Source organism: Neomonachus schauinslandi, chromosome X, assembly GCF_002201575.2.
Source record: "Neomonachus schauinslandi chromosome X, ASM220157v2, whole genome shotgun sequence".
Lineage (NCBI taxonomy): Eukaryota > Metazoa > Chordata > Mammalia > Carnivora > Phocidae > Neomonachus > Neomonachus schauinslandi.
This window is the reverse complement of record NC_058419.1, coordinates 69,733,989-69,748,070: the sequence shown is the minus strand read 5'-3', so window position 1 is coordinate 69,748,070 and position 14,082 is coordinate 69,733,989. Positions and strand designations below refer to the sequence as shown.

Genomic DNA, 14,082 nt, shown 5'->3' with positions numbered 1-14,082 from the left:
CAAGCTGTTCTTTTTTTTTTTTTTTGAAGATTTTATTTATTTATTTGAGAGAGAGAGAATGAGAGAGAGCACATGAGAGGGGGGAGGGTCAGAGGGAGAAGCAGACTCCCTGCCGAGCAGGGAGCCCGATGTGGGACTCGATCCAGGGACTCCAGGATCATGACCTGAGCCGAAGGCAGTCGCTTAACCAACTGAGCCACCCAGGCGCCCCACAAACTGTTCTTGATGGTGAGCCAACTCTGGCTGTCTTTATATGTGTCCTAAATATGTTGACGGTCGACTTTGTTTTCCTTCTGGTTTATTTGTGTTTGGCACCGTCAGCTTGTGTGAGGATACCATTTTTATTACATCTTTGAAAAAACAGATGTCCTATCTGAGGTTTTAACTGAAAGAGACTTCTTTTGTTCATATTATAATAGCTTGTAATAATCAGAGTGGGTCTGGCATGAAAGTGGCGCATATACATGTTGTATATTTTTTATCCTTTGCCTCCTAATAAATAGTAGGCCTAATTCAGGGATCACATCCTCTGTGAAGCCTTTCCTAATTCCTTTTTCCCTCTCGCTTCCCAGAATTGGCCACTTCTTCCTCTGTGCCTCTACTAAACCCTGTATGAATTTTTCCATTTCATTATATTGCCCTATTTGTTTATAGTCTGTCTCACCAGACAAGACCATAAGCTTTGTGAGGATATGGTCTATATCCTACTCCTTTCTGCCTGGCACATAGAAGGTACTCAAAAATGTTTTAAGAATGAATGAGTGGGTGAATGACCAGTATATTAAAGAATATTAAAGTCCGGGATTAAAAACTCACATGCCTTCAGGGTCTAGGCAAAAATGAGTTAAGCAGACCTGGTAGGGAGGGCGGTAGCCTGCAGAACACAGGCCTTATCTGAAAGGGGTGGCTGCCCCTCAGCTCCAGCCGTTTGGTGCTCTGTGGGGGTGACGACTCTGTTGTTACCACATCTTTTTTAAGAGAAGCCAGACATTGGGGTTTTTATATGAAATTTCTCAGTTATTAAATGTTGTCAACTAAGATTTCCCTAAAAAGTTTTTATTGAGGTAATTTATATACAAAAAAGTGTATATGTTATGGGTGTACAGCTCAGTCTGTCTTCACAGACTGAAGTGATTGTTTTATGTGGGCCAAACAAAACCGGGTTGACTTGCAAGCCTCCGATCTGCAGCTTGTGACAAAGACCGTGTGGGGAACTGTATAGTCTAGTTAAGAATCACCTAGTAGGTAAAAGTGTCTCAAAGTGGTGTGTAGAATCTGTCTGGATTATCATTCAAAGAAATCAAATGTAAAAGACCCTTTTATGAAACAATTGGCGAATTCAATGTTGACTGGCTATTTAATAATATGAAAGAATTATTGTTAATTATTTCAGATGTAATATAGCTGGTTTGGTTTTATATATAGATAGATATAGATTTGATTTTTTAGAGCAGTTTAGTTGAGTGGAAGGTACAGAGTCCCCATATACCCCCCACCTCCACACATGCATAGCCTCTCCCATTATCAGTATCCCCTCCCACGGTGGTACATTTGTTACATTTGATGAACCTGCATTGACACATCGTAATCACCCAAAGCCCATAGTTTACATTAGGGCTCATTCTTGGTGTACATTCTGTGGGTTTTGACAAATGTATAATGATCCATATCTACCATTATAAAATATCATATGTAGTTATTTTTTAGAAGGGTCCTCAGAGACACATAACGTTTTAAAACAATTTATGGGTGAAATAAATGAATTGATGCTGGAACTTGCTTCAAAATAATTTGGGAGGAGTGTAAAAGTTGAGGTGTAAGTGAAACAGGATTGACCATGTATTGACAATCATTGAAGCTAGGTAATGGGTACATGGAAGTTCATCATATTAGTGTCTCTGTTTTTGTATGCGCTTGAACTTCTCCACCTCCAAAAGTAGAGCAAGAGTCCAAGATAAAGCTGGGGCATGGTTTTTCGGGTCTAGGATAACATGGGACACTACTGCTGGTGACAAAAGTAAATTTCTGGAACTGAAGTCTGCAAAAGTCATGGCATTTTTCTTTTTTCTTTTGTAGGGCCTGAAAGTCAGTATACTAAGACTGCTCAGGAGATCGTAAATGTCTGTTACCAGACACTGACTGAGGTAGGTGGTAAAGAGGAGGTCTCCTTGGGATGTAGCATTCTGGAATACCTTTGTTCCCTTGGGTAGGGAGGTCTTCCCCGCCTATCTGATTTTCATATGTAACCTCCTACGCCACATCCCTCATTTCCTTTCCTGCTTTATTTTCCTACCTGGTCCTAAGTGTTTTTAACAAACTATGTGATTATTTACTTCAGTTATCATGTGACCTGTCAGTAGAAGAAGCTCCATGAAGACAAGGATTTTTGCCTGCTTTGTTTACTTTTATTTTATTTTATTTATTAAGTAGGCTCCACACCCAACGTGGGGCTCAGACTCACAACCCTGAGATCAAGAGTCGGATGCTCGACCGACTGAGCCAGCCAGGCATCTTCAGTGCCTAAAACATATGTTCAATGAATTCACTAATTTTCTTTATTTCTCAGTATGATGAGCATTTGACTCAACTTGAGAAGGATATTTGTACAGCTAAAGAAGCAGCTTTGGAGGAAGCAGAATTAGAAAGCTTGGACCCAATGACCCCAGGGCCTTACACACCCCAGGTGAGTCTGAAGACTAGGAACTGCCTCTTAGAGTTTTCTTATTGGTTTGGGAAATTGGGAGCATGTTAACAGATATATTTACTGAGATACCCTTCTTCTCTGTCCTTCCTCTTCATATGCCTTTCGTGTGCTTTCTTGTCTTCTCAAAGGCTAAGGTGAGTGAGGGCCATGGGTCTTGGTGGCCTTGTTGAATCCAGAAGCAGCAGGTGTGGGATGAATGAGTGGGGTGGGGTCTTAGTTGTTTAGGCAGTATTTAGGAATACCAGATGCCTGACTGCTGTGGCCACAGGTATCGTCTTGGGTCTCTGGAGTTCCTTTGTCCATGAATTGGGGTTCTAGGATATCCCTAGAGGATCGAATTCTCAATTATAGACATTGGCCACGTTGTTCCTGTGCCTCATAGATGCCCGATTACTCATTCCCTCGAAGGTATCTCAGTTAGCTCAGATGTCACCCATTTTCCTGGATTGAGTCCCTCTCCTTGTAAATGAGGACAGGTAACATTTATAATGTTCTTAAAGTTACATGTCACAAGAGTAGGGAGCAAGATTAATAAGAAATTTTTAGTCTTTCTGTTTTTGTCCCTTGACTATATGTGAACATAAGCATATGTTTCCATATTTGAAGAGTAGGACTTATCAGAATATAGCTGGGGCTTGGTTTCGGTATTGAAGGCACTATGGTAAAGTGGGAAGTACGTGAATTTTGGCAATAAAACAGGCCTGGGTTTGAATCTTAGCTCTGCTCTTATCTAGCTTTGTGAACTTGGGAAGTTAGCTTAAGCCGTCTCAGTCTCCTTTTCTCTAAAATGTACTTTTTGAGATTATTAAAAACATTAAATGAGTTAACTTGGCTGGCACATAGGAGACATTCAGTAAATGTTTCCTTGTCTATATGAAAATTGTCTACAAAGTTCTCAGACTTCCTTTCAAATTTAACCAATTATTTTAATGCATAATTCTCCTGATTCCCACTGGAAAACTTTTTTTCATTCTACTCTGAACTGATAACTGCGACCTGTATGATCTCTGTTGGATTATCGCTGTTTGTATTTCATGCACTCTCCCTATCTATCTTTTACTCTCTCTCACCCCAAAACCTAGGTTACTGAGGGGCCAAATATAAAGAGCCCTAAGATACTACTTCCAGGCCCAGAACAAGGAAAGGCTCTTGGAGTGTGTGGGCAGATTGGGTCCGGGGGGCTTGGGTGAGTGATGTTACCCAGGAAGGCCCTTTTTGCTTATAGGCCCACAGCTCCCACAAGGCCCTTTCTGGTAAGTTAAAGCCTGGGTTTTAGCCATCATTCCTCAGAAGAGTCTAGCCACTGAGCAGCACATGCTTAGCTCTCATCTGTGATAGCATAAACCTAGTCATTTGGTGAGTCAAAGCCTTAGACCCAAGGGTTATCTTCCTATCTTTCCTGCCCCTCCCACATTGTTTCAGGTGGCTGAGGAAAGCCTGGCAACCGTTCTCCCTTCTGAGCAGTAGCTGTTGTTCGGTACAGTGAGAGGGTCCCCTATGAAGAGTAGGGTGTAGATAGCGCCTCTTCATTATTCCAGTTCACCCTCTCATCATTGCCTTCACTCATATGTACACATTGTAAAATAGTAAGCCCCATGTATTTTCTCTTAACCTGAGGAGGATGCACCTGAGCGATTGTCCTTACTCATTGCTACTTTCAAACCCAACGTTATTAAAGAGGGTTTGTGTAGGTTTAAGCTATCATAATTCTCGTTGTATGGAACCATAACAGTAATCATACTTTACTTCCAGCCCTAAATGGTGGCAGTCAACAATGTATTTTCACTCAGCAGTTTCCACTTAGCTTGAATTACATCATACACATTCAGCTTCACACTTTATCTAAAGTTGCTCACTTGCAGGTTCCCACTAGCCCCTCATTCCCTGATTTTCTCTTCTTCTGTACAACCACTAGTTTACCTACTCTGTAATGCTTTAAATTCTGTGTTGCCTCTTTCTCCAAAACCCTCTTCAATCATCCTTCCTTGTTTGCTTTAAAAAAAAAAAAAAAAAACCCACAAAGTAACACATATGTGGGGTTTTTTGTTGATAAAAGCAACATGTTCATTGGGAAATACAAAGGAGAAATAAGTTACCTAGAGTTAAGTCTACCATTCCGAAAGAACCAGCTACTGTGAACATTTTGGTGTGTTTCTTTCAAATCTGTGGTGTGTGGTGTGGTGTGGTGTGTGTTTGTGTGTGTGCGCGCGCGCTCATGCGCACATGTGCACACCAGGGTATGTAGACCCTCTTAAAGTGAAATTGGTCAATACGGTTTTGTGTCTTACTGTTTTCACTTCACATTTTGTTATGAACATTTTATCTCATTAGTCTTTGAAAACATGATTTTTAAATCACTACATAATATTTCTACCCTCCGAGTTTTAGAAAACGCTTTCCTACTTCTCCAGCCTGTTCTTTATCAGTTCCTCCTGCCCTTCTGTCACTGAAAAGTCCATTTGCTAAATCCCTCATCTCTTCAGGAGAGGGAAGGGATCTATAATTTATTGAATCATAAATTACCTTCATTCTCCCAATAACCTTGGGAGGCAGACATTGTTACCCATGTTTTATAATTGAGGAAACCAAGGCTTAGAGTGATTAAATAATTTGTTAAAGTTACTCATCTAGCAAGTGGTGGAGCCAGGACTCAAACCCAAGGCATTTTGTTCCAAAACCCATGTTTGTTTGTTTTTTTTACCACACCATTTTGCCTCATAGCATCCTCTGATGAGCTCATAGACTGTTAACTCACCACACGCTCTTGTTGGAATGGGAATTCCTTTATGCAATTTCCTATTAGACGTCTCTAAACCAGTCAGTCAGAATTGTGCAGGTATGAAGCCTTAGGCCTGCCAACAATAAGACAAGGCTTAGAAGACACTAGGTTATTGACCAGAAAGACTGTCAGGACGTAGAATTGTCCACAGCTTTGATGCTTTTCTGTTTCAGGCTTCTGATCGTGTACGTCAGATGCCTTCCTGCTAGAATGAGCAAGCATTTGTAGGATTCCCAAAAACCTGTCCATAAAGCTGTGTCAAACTGTTTCTCTTTAAATGGATTGCTCTGCATGACCTTTTTCTGCAGTGAATGCTCTAAAGGGGAGTTCTGGATTTCTTACTCCTTTTCCTAAATAGAAGCTAAGTTGTACATTTGTGCCACAGCCTCCTGATTTGTATGACACCAACACATCCCTCAGTATGTCTCGAGATGCCTCTGTATTTCAAGATGAGAGCAATATGTCTGTCCTGGATATTCCCACTGCCACTCCAGAAAAGCAGGTGACGCAGGTAGGATGTTCTTTTTCTCTTTGTGGCATTGGTAATATGCTTTGGTGTGGGGAGTGGGGGAGTGATAGTGGTGATACGTGACGTGTATCATGGATGATTGGGCCCCTTTGGCCTTGGGCATGGAGGCTTAGAAATGGGATTTCAAGGTGGGCTCGTGGCAGGTCACATGACTGGCATTGTCTTCTGTCTGTCCCCATGGGCAGAGTCAGGCACAGCAGCACCTCAGGGAAGGCACAAGTATGAAAAGTGTATGAGGCATCAGAGCAACCTCACAGGTGACTAGAAAGACCAACTGCATTCAGAGACAGAGTTCAAAATAATTGGCCCTGCTACTGTACTGTATGTATGCTGTAATCTAAATTAAAATTATTTATGAAATTAAATTTTAAAAATTGGCCTGTTCTAGAGGTGTCCGAAGATGCTCCTAATCTGAAGCCAAAAATCCTATCAGCTGCTCTCAGTCAGGCTTCCACTGGAGAGTACAAAACCCAGGAGAGTTTTTCTATCCCGAAGAGTCCTAACAGAAGCTAAGGAAAGCTTGGGTTAGGAAGGAAGAGTCTCCTTGTGATAATACAGCAAGAGCAGACCCAAGGACCTTCCTATTCTTCGGGTTTTTGGTTTTGGTGTTTTTGTTTTTTTTTTTTTTTTTTTTTTTTTAAACTCTACCAGTGATTTCCAAAGAATGAATGGGAAGAAGCACACATGCCTTGAGCTGTGTAAACAGCCCCCACTAGCTGTGGGGTTGGCTGGGATATCAGGGAGGAGCATCCGCCCTGGGTAAGAGCCCGTGGTTAACTCCTCCTACAGGCACGTCCCTCAATGATGTGCTATTTGTCTTCCTTACTCAGATGCACCAGGGCCGAGGTAGGCTGGGCGAGGAAGACTCTGATGTAGATATTGAAGGGTATGATGATGAGGAGGAGGATGGGAAACCTAAGACTCCAGCCCCAGTGAGTATGCTTACAGAAAGCTTATGGTTACGTTATACCCTTATATGATAGGAGCCCCGCTAGTACAGGGCAGGCCAAATCCCAAGGTGATATCAGAGAGTCCATAGTGAGGCCCAATCAGACTTTAATCCTTGGAAAATTAGCTAAACGAATTCATCCACCACAGTTACTTAACTTCTTGTGAGGCAGCAAGGGGGGTGCTGGTGGTGGCTTCTGGTCTCTTACTTGGTCAACTGATGGGACTTTGACCCCAACCGGTCTCATTCAGGAAGGCGAAGATGCAGATGGTGATCTTGCAGATGAAGAGGAAGGAACTGTGCAACAGCCTCAAGCCAGCGTCCTGTATGAGGATTTGCTTATGTCTGAAGGAGAAGATGATGAGGAAGATGCCGCGAGTGATGAAGAAGGAGACAATCCTTTCTCTGGTAAGTCTCGTTCCTTGGCTTCTATTCTAGGTGGCTCACCATAGCACCCTGAGGACTGGATAGGAAACTCTTGGCCACATATGCTATTATCAGAAGCTGCTCTTTTCTTTTTCTTTTTTTTTTAAGATTTTATTTATTCATTTGACAGAGAGAGACACAGTGAGAGAGGGAACACAAGCAGGGGGAGTGGGAGAGGGAGAAGCAGGCTTCCCGCGGAGCAGGGAGCCTGACGCGGGGCTCGGTCCCAGGACCCCAGGATCATGACCTGAGCCGAAGACAGACTCTTAATGACTGAGCCTCCCAGGCATCCCGAAGCTGCTCTTTTCTTGAAGTCTCATTAATAGACTCAGAGTACTGAGCACTCACAGGATGATGACATTCAGTAGCCTTTGAGGAGGTGAAGACACATAACATGGAAGTGCAGAAGATGACCGTGGGGCCGTGGGAGAGGCAGTGCCTAAGTAGCATCTTTGATTTGAATATTCGATCAAGATGAGAAAGAGGTGTTGTATTTGTAATAGGGAAGGGGGAGAAATAAGGAAATAAGTTCCTGCTTTACTCAGCCATAAGAAAGAATGAGATCTTGCCATTTGTGATAACATGGATGGACCTAGCGGGTATAACGCTAAGTAAAACAAGTCAGTCAGAGAAAGACAAAATACCATAAGATTTCACTCACATGCGGGATCTAAACCAACCGACCAACCAACCAAAGCAGAAACAGACCCCTAAGTACAGAGAACAAACTGATGGTTGCCAGAGTGCAGTGGGGTGGGGGGATGGGCAAATGGGTGTGAAGTGGGGAGGGAGATCCAGGCTTCCGGTTATGGAACGAGTAAGTCACGGGAATAAAAAGCACAGCATATGGAATAGAGTCAATGATATTGTAATACTATTGCACGTGGACAGATGGCCGCTACACTTACAGTGAGCATAGCATACCGTATGTATTGCCAAATCACTGTGTTGTAATCCTGAAACTAATAGAACATTGTATGTCAACTATACTTCAATTTAAAAAAAAAGATCCTACTTAGTTTATTTTGTCAATTAATGGCAATGGCAGGGAAAAGTACAGGAGATGATAGAGGGGAAAAAAAACAAGACTGGACTGAGACGAGAAAAGGAAGTGGTAATTTGGGTTCTGTTTCCAAACTGGTTTTGCCGACATTGGCCCGAGGCCCCCCTCCAAGGTGAGGAGTCCCGGCAGGGTGCCTGTGTCGATGGAGGGCAGGAACTGGTTTGGGAAGACCAAGCCAAAGGTGGTAATTCTGTCCAGCTTATCTCGGGACCATCTTCTTTTCACAGCTATCCAGCTGAGTGAAAGTGGGAGCGACTCTGATGTGGGATCTGGTGGGCTAAGACCCAAACAGCCCCGCATGCTTCAGGAGAACACGAGGATGGGCATGGAAAACGAAGAAAGCATGATGTCCTATGAGGGAGACGGTGGGGAGGCTTCTCATGGTTTGGAGGACAGCAACATCAGGTAATCGGCAGCGCCACGCTACAGGGCTATGGCGTCAGTGCCCAGCTGCGGTGGCAGAGGGTCCGGCGTCAGATTACTTTTCAACCATCAAACATTTCCAGAGCACCCTCTAGGGCCAGGTACTGTGCTCGGCCCTTGGGGAGACCCAGAGAAGCAAGCCATATCCTGCCCTCGAGGAGCTCACAGTCTAGCGGAAGAGACTGATAACAGACAAGATCCTTACAAATACAGCGTGATAAGTACAAAGTGCCAAGTCACCACTGAGGAGGCAGTGTCTCACTCTACTTGGAGTGATCAGGGAAGGCTTTGCAGACGAGGGGACATTCGAACTGGGCCTGGCAGTAAGGCTGACTAGGAGTCGGCTAAGTAGGAAAGTGGCAGGAGGTGAGGAGACCCTTAGAGACGGACCAGTAGGTTCAAAGGCACAGAAATACACCAAAGGATGTTCCAGGGTGAAGAGAGGTTGTGGGGAGGTGTGGCTGCAGAAGCAGCAAGGGATTATTATTGTAGAGGACCTTACATGGCATGTTAAGACACTTGGGAATCATCACTCCAAGGAGAAGGAAGTAACATCGGATTTTTGTGTTAAATAACTCCAGGGCAATGATAAGGATTTCAGCTGGGATCTGTTAGAAGTGGGGGGAAGGAAGGGACATATTTAAGAGCTGTTTAGAGGATAGATCAGTTGGACTTAGGAGGTAGGAAGATCAGATACATAATGAATGGGAATGTCACTGAGATAGGTAAGTGGAAAGAGCAGGTTTTCGATGAGGCGGGAAAGGAAAAATGCATTTGTCTTTGGACGCATTAGATTTAAGGTACATCGGATACATCTAGCCAGAGGTGTCCAGCAAGCAGTTAGAGTCTTCATTTACTCATTAGGCAAATATTTATCACAAGTGCCGACCACAAGCAACTAGGATGTGGTCCCTTCCATCAAGGAGTTCAGTCTAGTGGGAAACCTAGAACAGGTTAAGAGATGATCGTGGTGTGACATGGAAAGTGCTGTGATAGGCACTCGCAGGGTTTTTCTGGGACTTGGGCAGGAGTGGGGTAGGGGAGCCGCTTAGAGAAGGAAACTGAGCTCACTCAGACGAGGAATTAGCTAGACGAAGAAGAAAGCAAAGGGCACTTCAGAGAGCAAGAACAGCGTATGAGGAAACAGTTCCAGAGCATGCAAGCAGCTTGGTGTGGCCGGAGTTTTTGATCCATGATCCGTGTGATAGAGACGATTTACACAGGTAGGTAAGGACCAAATCATAAGGGCCTGAAAGTTCGGGGTAAACATTGAATGAGAGGTATGAGCAGATCTACATTTTGTGAAGAGTGCTCTGTACCCCAAAAGAAATGCACATGGCCAATAAATATATGAAAAATAATTTCCCTAAGAATCAAAGGAAGGCAATAAAACAACGACATGCAGTATTTTACGTTTAAGATGGCCAAAGACTAAAATGAATGCTAATGCCCGGAGGTGGGGAGGTGTGAGGAAAAAGACCTTCTCCAATGACTGCTGGTAATGTGAAATGATAAAAATGGGGTGGGTGGGAGAGAGGTACAGCAATTTATCATTATAAATCAAAAACTTAAAAAATGGGAATCCTCCTTGACCCCCAAAATTCCATGTTTAGGCAGTTATTCTGATAGTAATAAAACACCTTCATCAAGACGTTTGAATGGGAGTTCAATCACGATATTGTTTTTCATAGCGGGAATGTTGGAGACAGCTTCAGTGTGCCAGTGAGAGACGGTTATAGCAATCGTGTGGCAGCCATGTAGTGGAGTACCAGACAGCAATCAAAAGGATGCTATAGATGTATGTTTATTGACATAGAAAGACATTCATTATAATCATAGTGAAAACAGATTCCTGAAGAGTATGTAGAGTATTCCAACTTTGTAAAAAGAAAAAATGTTTAAGCACCTAAGTTAAGTGCATAGAAGAAAAATTGGGAAGGTTCTACACCAAGAGATTATTTCTGGGTGGTGGAGTTATTGGTGATTTTTTTCCTTTTTTTTTTTTTTTTCTGGCATATATTTTATTTTTTAAAAAACCAATGAACACGCATGACTTGTGTTTTTTAAGTAAAATTAAGAATAAACAACAAAGAGCATGGTGGCAGAAGCGTGAAGAATGAATTGGAGGAGAGCAAGATGGAGGCACGAAGACTCATTTCAGCAGTGCAGGCCAGAGCGAGCAGAGGACTAAGCTAAGGCAGGCAGAGTAGAGATGGGAAGGAGGGGACAGAGACAAGATCTCCTGAGGAAGTAGAATCTTCAGGACCATTGACTGATGGGCTCTGTGGAGGAGTGAAGCTGTAAGCGGGAGATGAGACCCGAGGCTGCCTGAGCGCTTACGGTCGTGGCCGCTGTTAACCGTGTGGTGGCAGGCGTAGGGGAGTGTCTTCCATTCGGGTTCTTGTCACTATGAAGCTGGCAGGTTGATGTTTTGAACAGGATCATTTTTCTCTTGGGGACCTATATAGAACAGTCCAGAACGAGTCATTCTAGCGCCCAGGGGCGGTGAGATGGGCTGATCCCTCGGCAGCACTGAGAACGGGACTGGTCGGCTAGAGGATGGTGCCCGAGCTTGAGAGATGACCTGTTTCTCTTCTCAGTTATGGGAGCTATGAGGAGCCTGATCCCAAGTCAAACACCCAAGACACGAGCTTCAGCAGCATCGGTGGGTATGAGGTATCGGAGGAGGAAGAAGATGAGGAGGAAGAGCAGCGCTCTGGGCCGAGCGTACTAAGCCAGGTCCACCTGTCAGAGGATGAGGAGGACAGTGAGGATTTCCACTCCATTGCTGGGGACAGTGACTTGGACTCTGATGAATGAGGCTTCCTTTGGGCCTCCCTGGTGAGCCTTCCCTGTTCTCCAGCCTGGGTGGCTCACCTTCCCTAATTTGTTCATAATTGTATAGTGTCTGATCCCGAAATCACTAGATTGACTAACACCTCAGCCTTTAAGAAGTAGTATATAAATGGTAATAAGTCACCTCTTCTGATCTTCCTGGGACAGTGTCACACTTTGATTTAAAAACAAGCAACCCCTTTTCCCCTTCCACTAACAAAAGTGCCCTCCTTTAGCTCCACTTAACTGCCCTTGGTATCACTTTTCCCTCAGGAAGGAGGAGAAATGAAAGCACTAACGATTTTCCGTCCTCTTGGTGTATTAGACATTTTCCAAGCATGGTATCATCTCAGTTTTCTGATTTGCAGGCTGGAACAGGTGACAGCCCCTTGCTGGGACAGAGAACTGGGTTCTGGTCGACTCCGTGCCCCAGTAAACACATAAACCTATTGGACGAACTGCCCATTACCTTATTATTTTTTTGATTATACAATGCCTGACAAGGATGGATTTTTGAGGCAAATGACTGTCAATCTTTGAAACAGCCTATACGTCAGAAATGATAATGTTGCCATGTGAATGTGTTCTGTGCCCCTCATTCCCAGGTGACAGGGTAGGAAAATAATAAGGTCTTTGGGCAAAGACTATATGTCTTCTTGTGTTTCTTTTCATGCCTAGGATACGGTTCTGTGCATAGTAGGTACTCAGTAAATGTTGCTACAATCATAACATCCTCGAAAGACTTGTTTTTGACCATCTGCTCCACGATAAGCACTCTGTCAGATCCTTGGGATGCAAAGGCAAATAAATAAGACACATTGCTTTTACCTAAAGAGCTCGCCCTCAAGTTGGGGGAGGGGGAGTGGAATTCAAAACTCGTTTTTTAAATACATTACGATGGTGCTTGAGCTGAGTGCAGTGAAGAAGCTAGATGTAAAGCAGAGGGGAAAACAGAGGCATGACCATGTACGAAAAAGTCAGGGAAGTCTTCCTAGAAGTAATTTATAAGCTGACTGTTGAAAAACGAGTAGGAGCTTCCAAGATGGAAAACTCCAGGCAGTGTGTAACCTGCCATCTCTACGAGAGATAGCAGAGTGTGTTCCTGATTTGTTCATTTGTTTATGCCTGCCTGCCTTGTTCCAGAAAGGATTGGAGGTGGTTTGTGCTCTAGTCCTTTAATGCTGGAGTGGCTAGAGATGAGACTGAAAGACTGGCAGGAAGTATATCCTCGATGCTAACAGGTGTGAACTGTATATTATAGGAAATGAGTGCTAGTAGAATGATTGCATCAGATTTGTGTTTTAGAAGTTTTCTGTATGTTGAATGAAAGAAATTGAAGAATTCTATGTAACGGACAAGTTTGACCCCACTTTTGTAAAAGACAAAACCACGTGTGTATATTTATGTGTGTATATACTTGTATACGCAGAGGAAAAGGTCTGAAAGGATATATGCTGAACTGTTCACAGCAATAACCTCTGGGGAATGGGATCGGAGGGGAGGGGGCTATATGGTTGTGTGTATACTGGGAGTGTATTGTGCTTTTATTTCTGTATCGTTTGAGTTTTTTTTACAAGTATGTACTATTTTTGTAATAAAATTTTTTTTAAAAATATGCAGCAGTAGTGTGGAAAATGGCTTGGAGGGGAGCAAATGTAGTTCAAGTAAGGGGTAATGGAGCCCAATCCAGGGCTGTGGCATTAAGATGGGGAGGGGCACGAATTTGAGAGATCTTCAGGAGGTAGAATCAACAGGCCTTGATGACCGATTGGCGTTCGGAGGTGGAAAAGGAGGAATGGAATGGAAGGTGGCTTTCAGAATTTTGGTTTGGGAGATTGGGCGGGTACATGGTATTCATTCATTTGTTCATTCAACATTTATCAAGCAGTCTGCTGGATGCTGATATAAAAATAAGATCTAGTTTCTGATCGCAGGGAACTTGAAGGGCTAGAATGAGAGAGAGAGACATGTAAATAAATTGAATAAAACATGATCATTGCAATAAATACTTAATGGGGATCTGTGGCGAGAGGGAGTTACCAACTCTGCTTATGGAGTAAGGACGGGAAGGTTTCACAGGGGTGGCCTTTGAGATGGATCATGAAAAGTAGGTAGGAGTTTGCCAGACGGGGGAGGGGAGGGAGGAGGGCATTCTTGGCAGAGGGCATGAAATTACATGGCCCGTTCGTGGAACGAGCAGTTCTGGATGGATGGAAATAGAGGGAACATAACATAGGATGGTGATGACCATGTTCAGGAACAAATGCTCGTTTTAGAGAGATCGCGCCGGCTGTGCTTCGAGAACGGACGGACTGGGGGGAGAGGGTGATGCCAGAAGAGAGGATGGAGACTCAAGCTGGCCGAGGTGTGGGCA

General features: G+C 43.7%; 1 protein-coding gene across 1 annotated transcript in view; it reads left to right on the top strand.

The window, feature by feature from the left end:
• LOC110571624 (transcription initiation factor TFIID subunit 1) overlaps positions 1–13,103 on the top strand; it is a 73,615-nt gene extending 60,512 nt beyond the window's left edge. The window contains exons 28-34 of the mRNA XM_044911602.1: positions 2,077–2,144; positions 2,567–2,683; positions 2,833–2,838; positions 5,869–5,994; positions 7,213–7,369; positions 8,678–8,855; positions 11,474–13,103. Coding sequence (XP_044767537.1) covers positions 2,077–2,144; positions 2,567–2,683; positions 2,833–2,838; positions 5,869–5,994; positions 7,213–7,369; positions 8,678–8,855; positions 11,474–11,693 — 872 coding nt within the window. The 3' untranslated portion in view covers positions 11,694–13,103. The remainder of the gene's footprint in view (positions 1–2,076; positions 2,145–2,566; positions 2,684–2,832; positions 2,839–5,868; positions 5,995–7,212; positions 7,370–8,677; positions 8,856–11,473) is intronic.
• Positions 13,104–14,082: the final 979 nt, after the last annotated feature.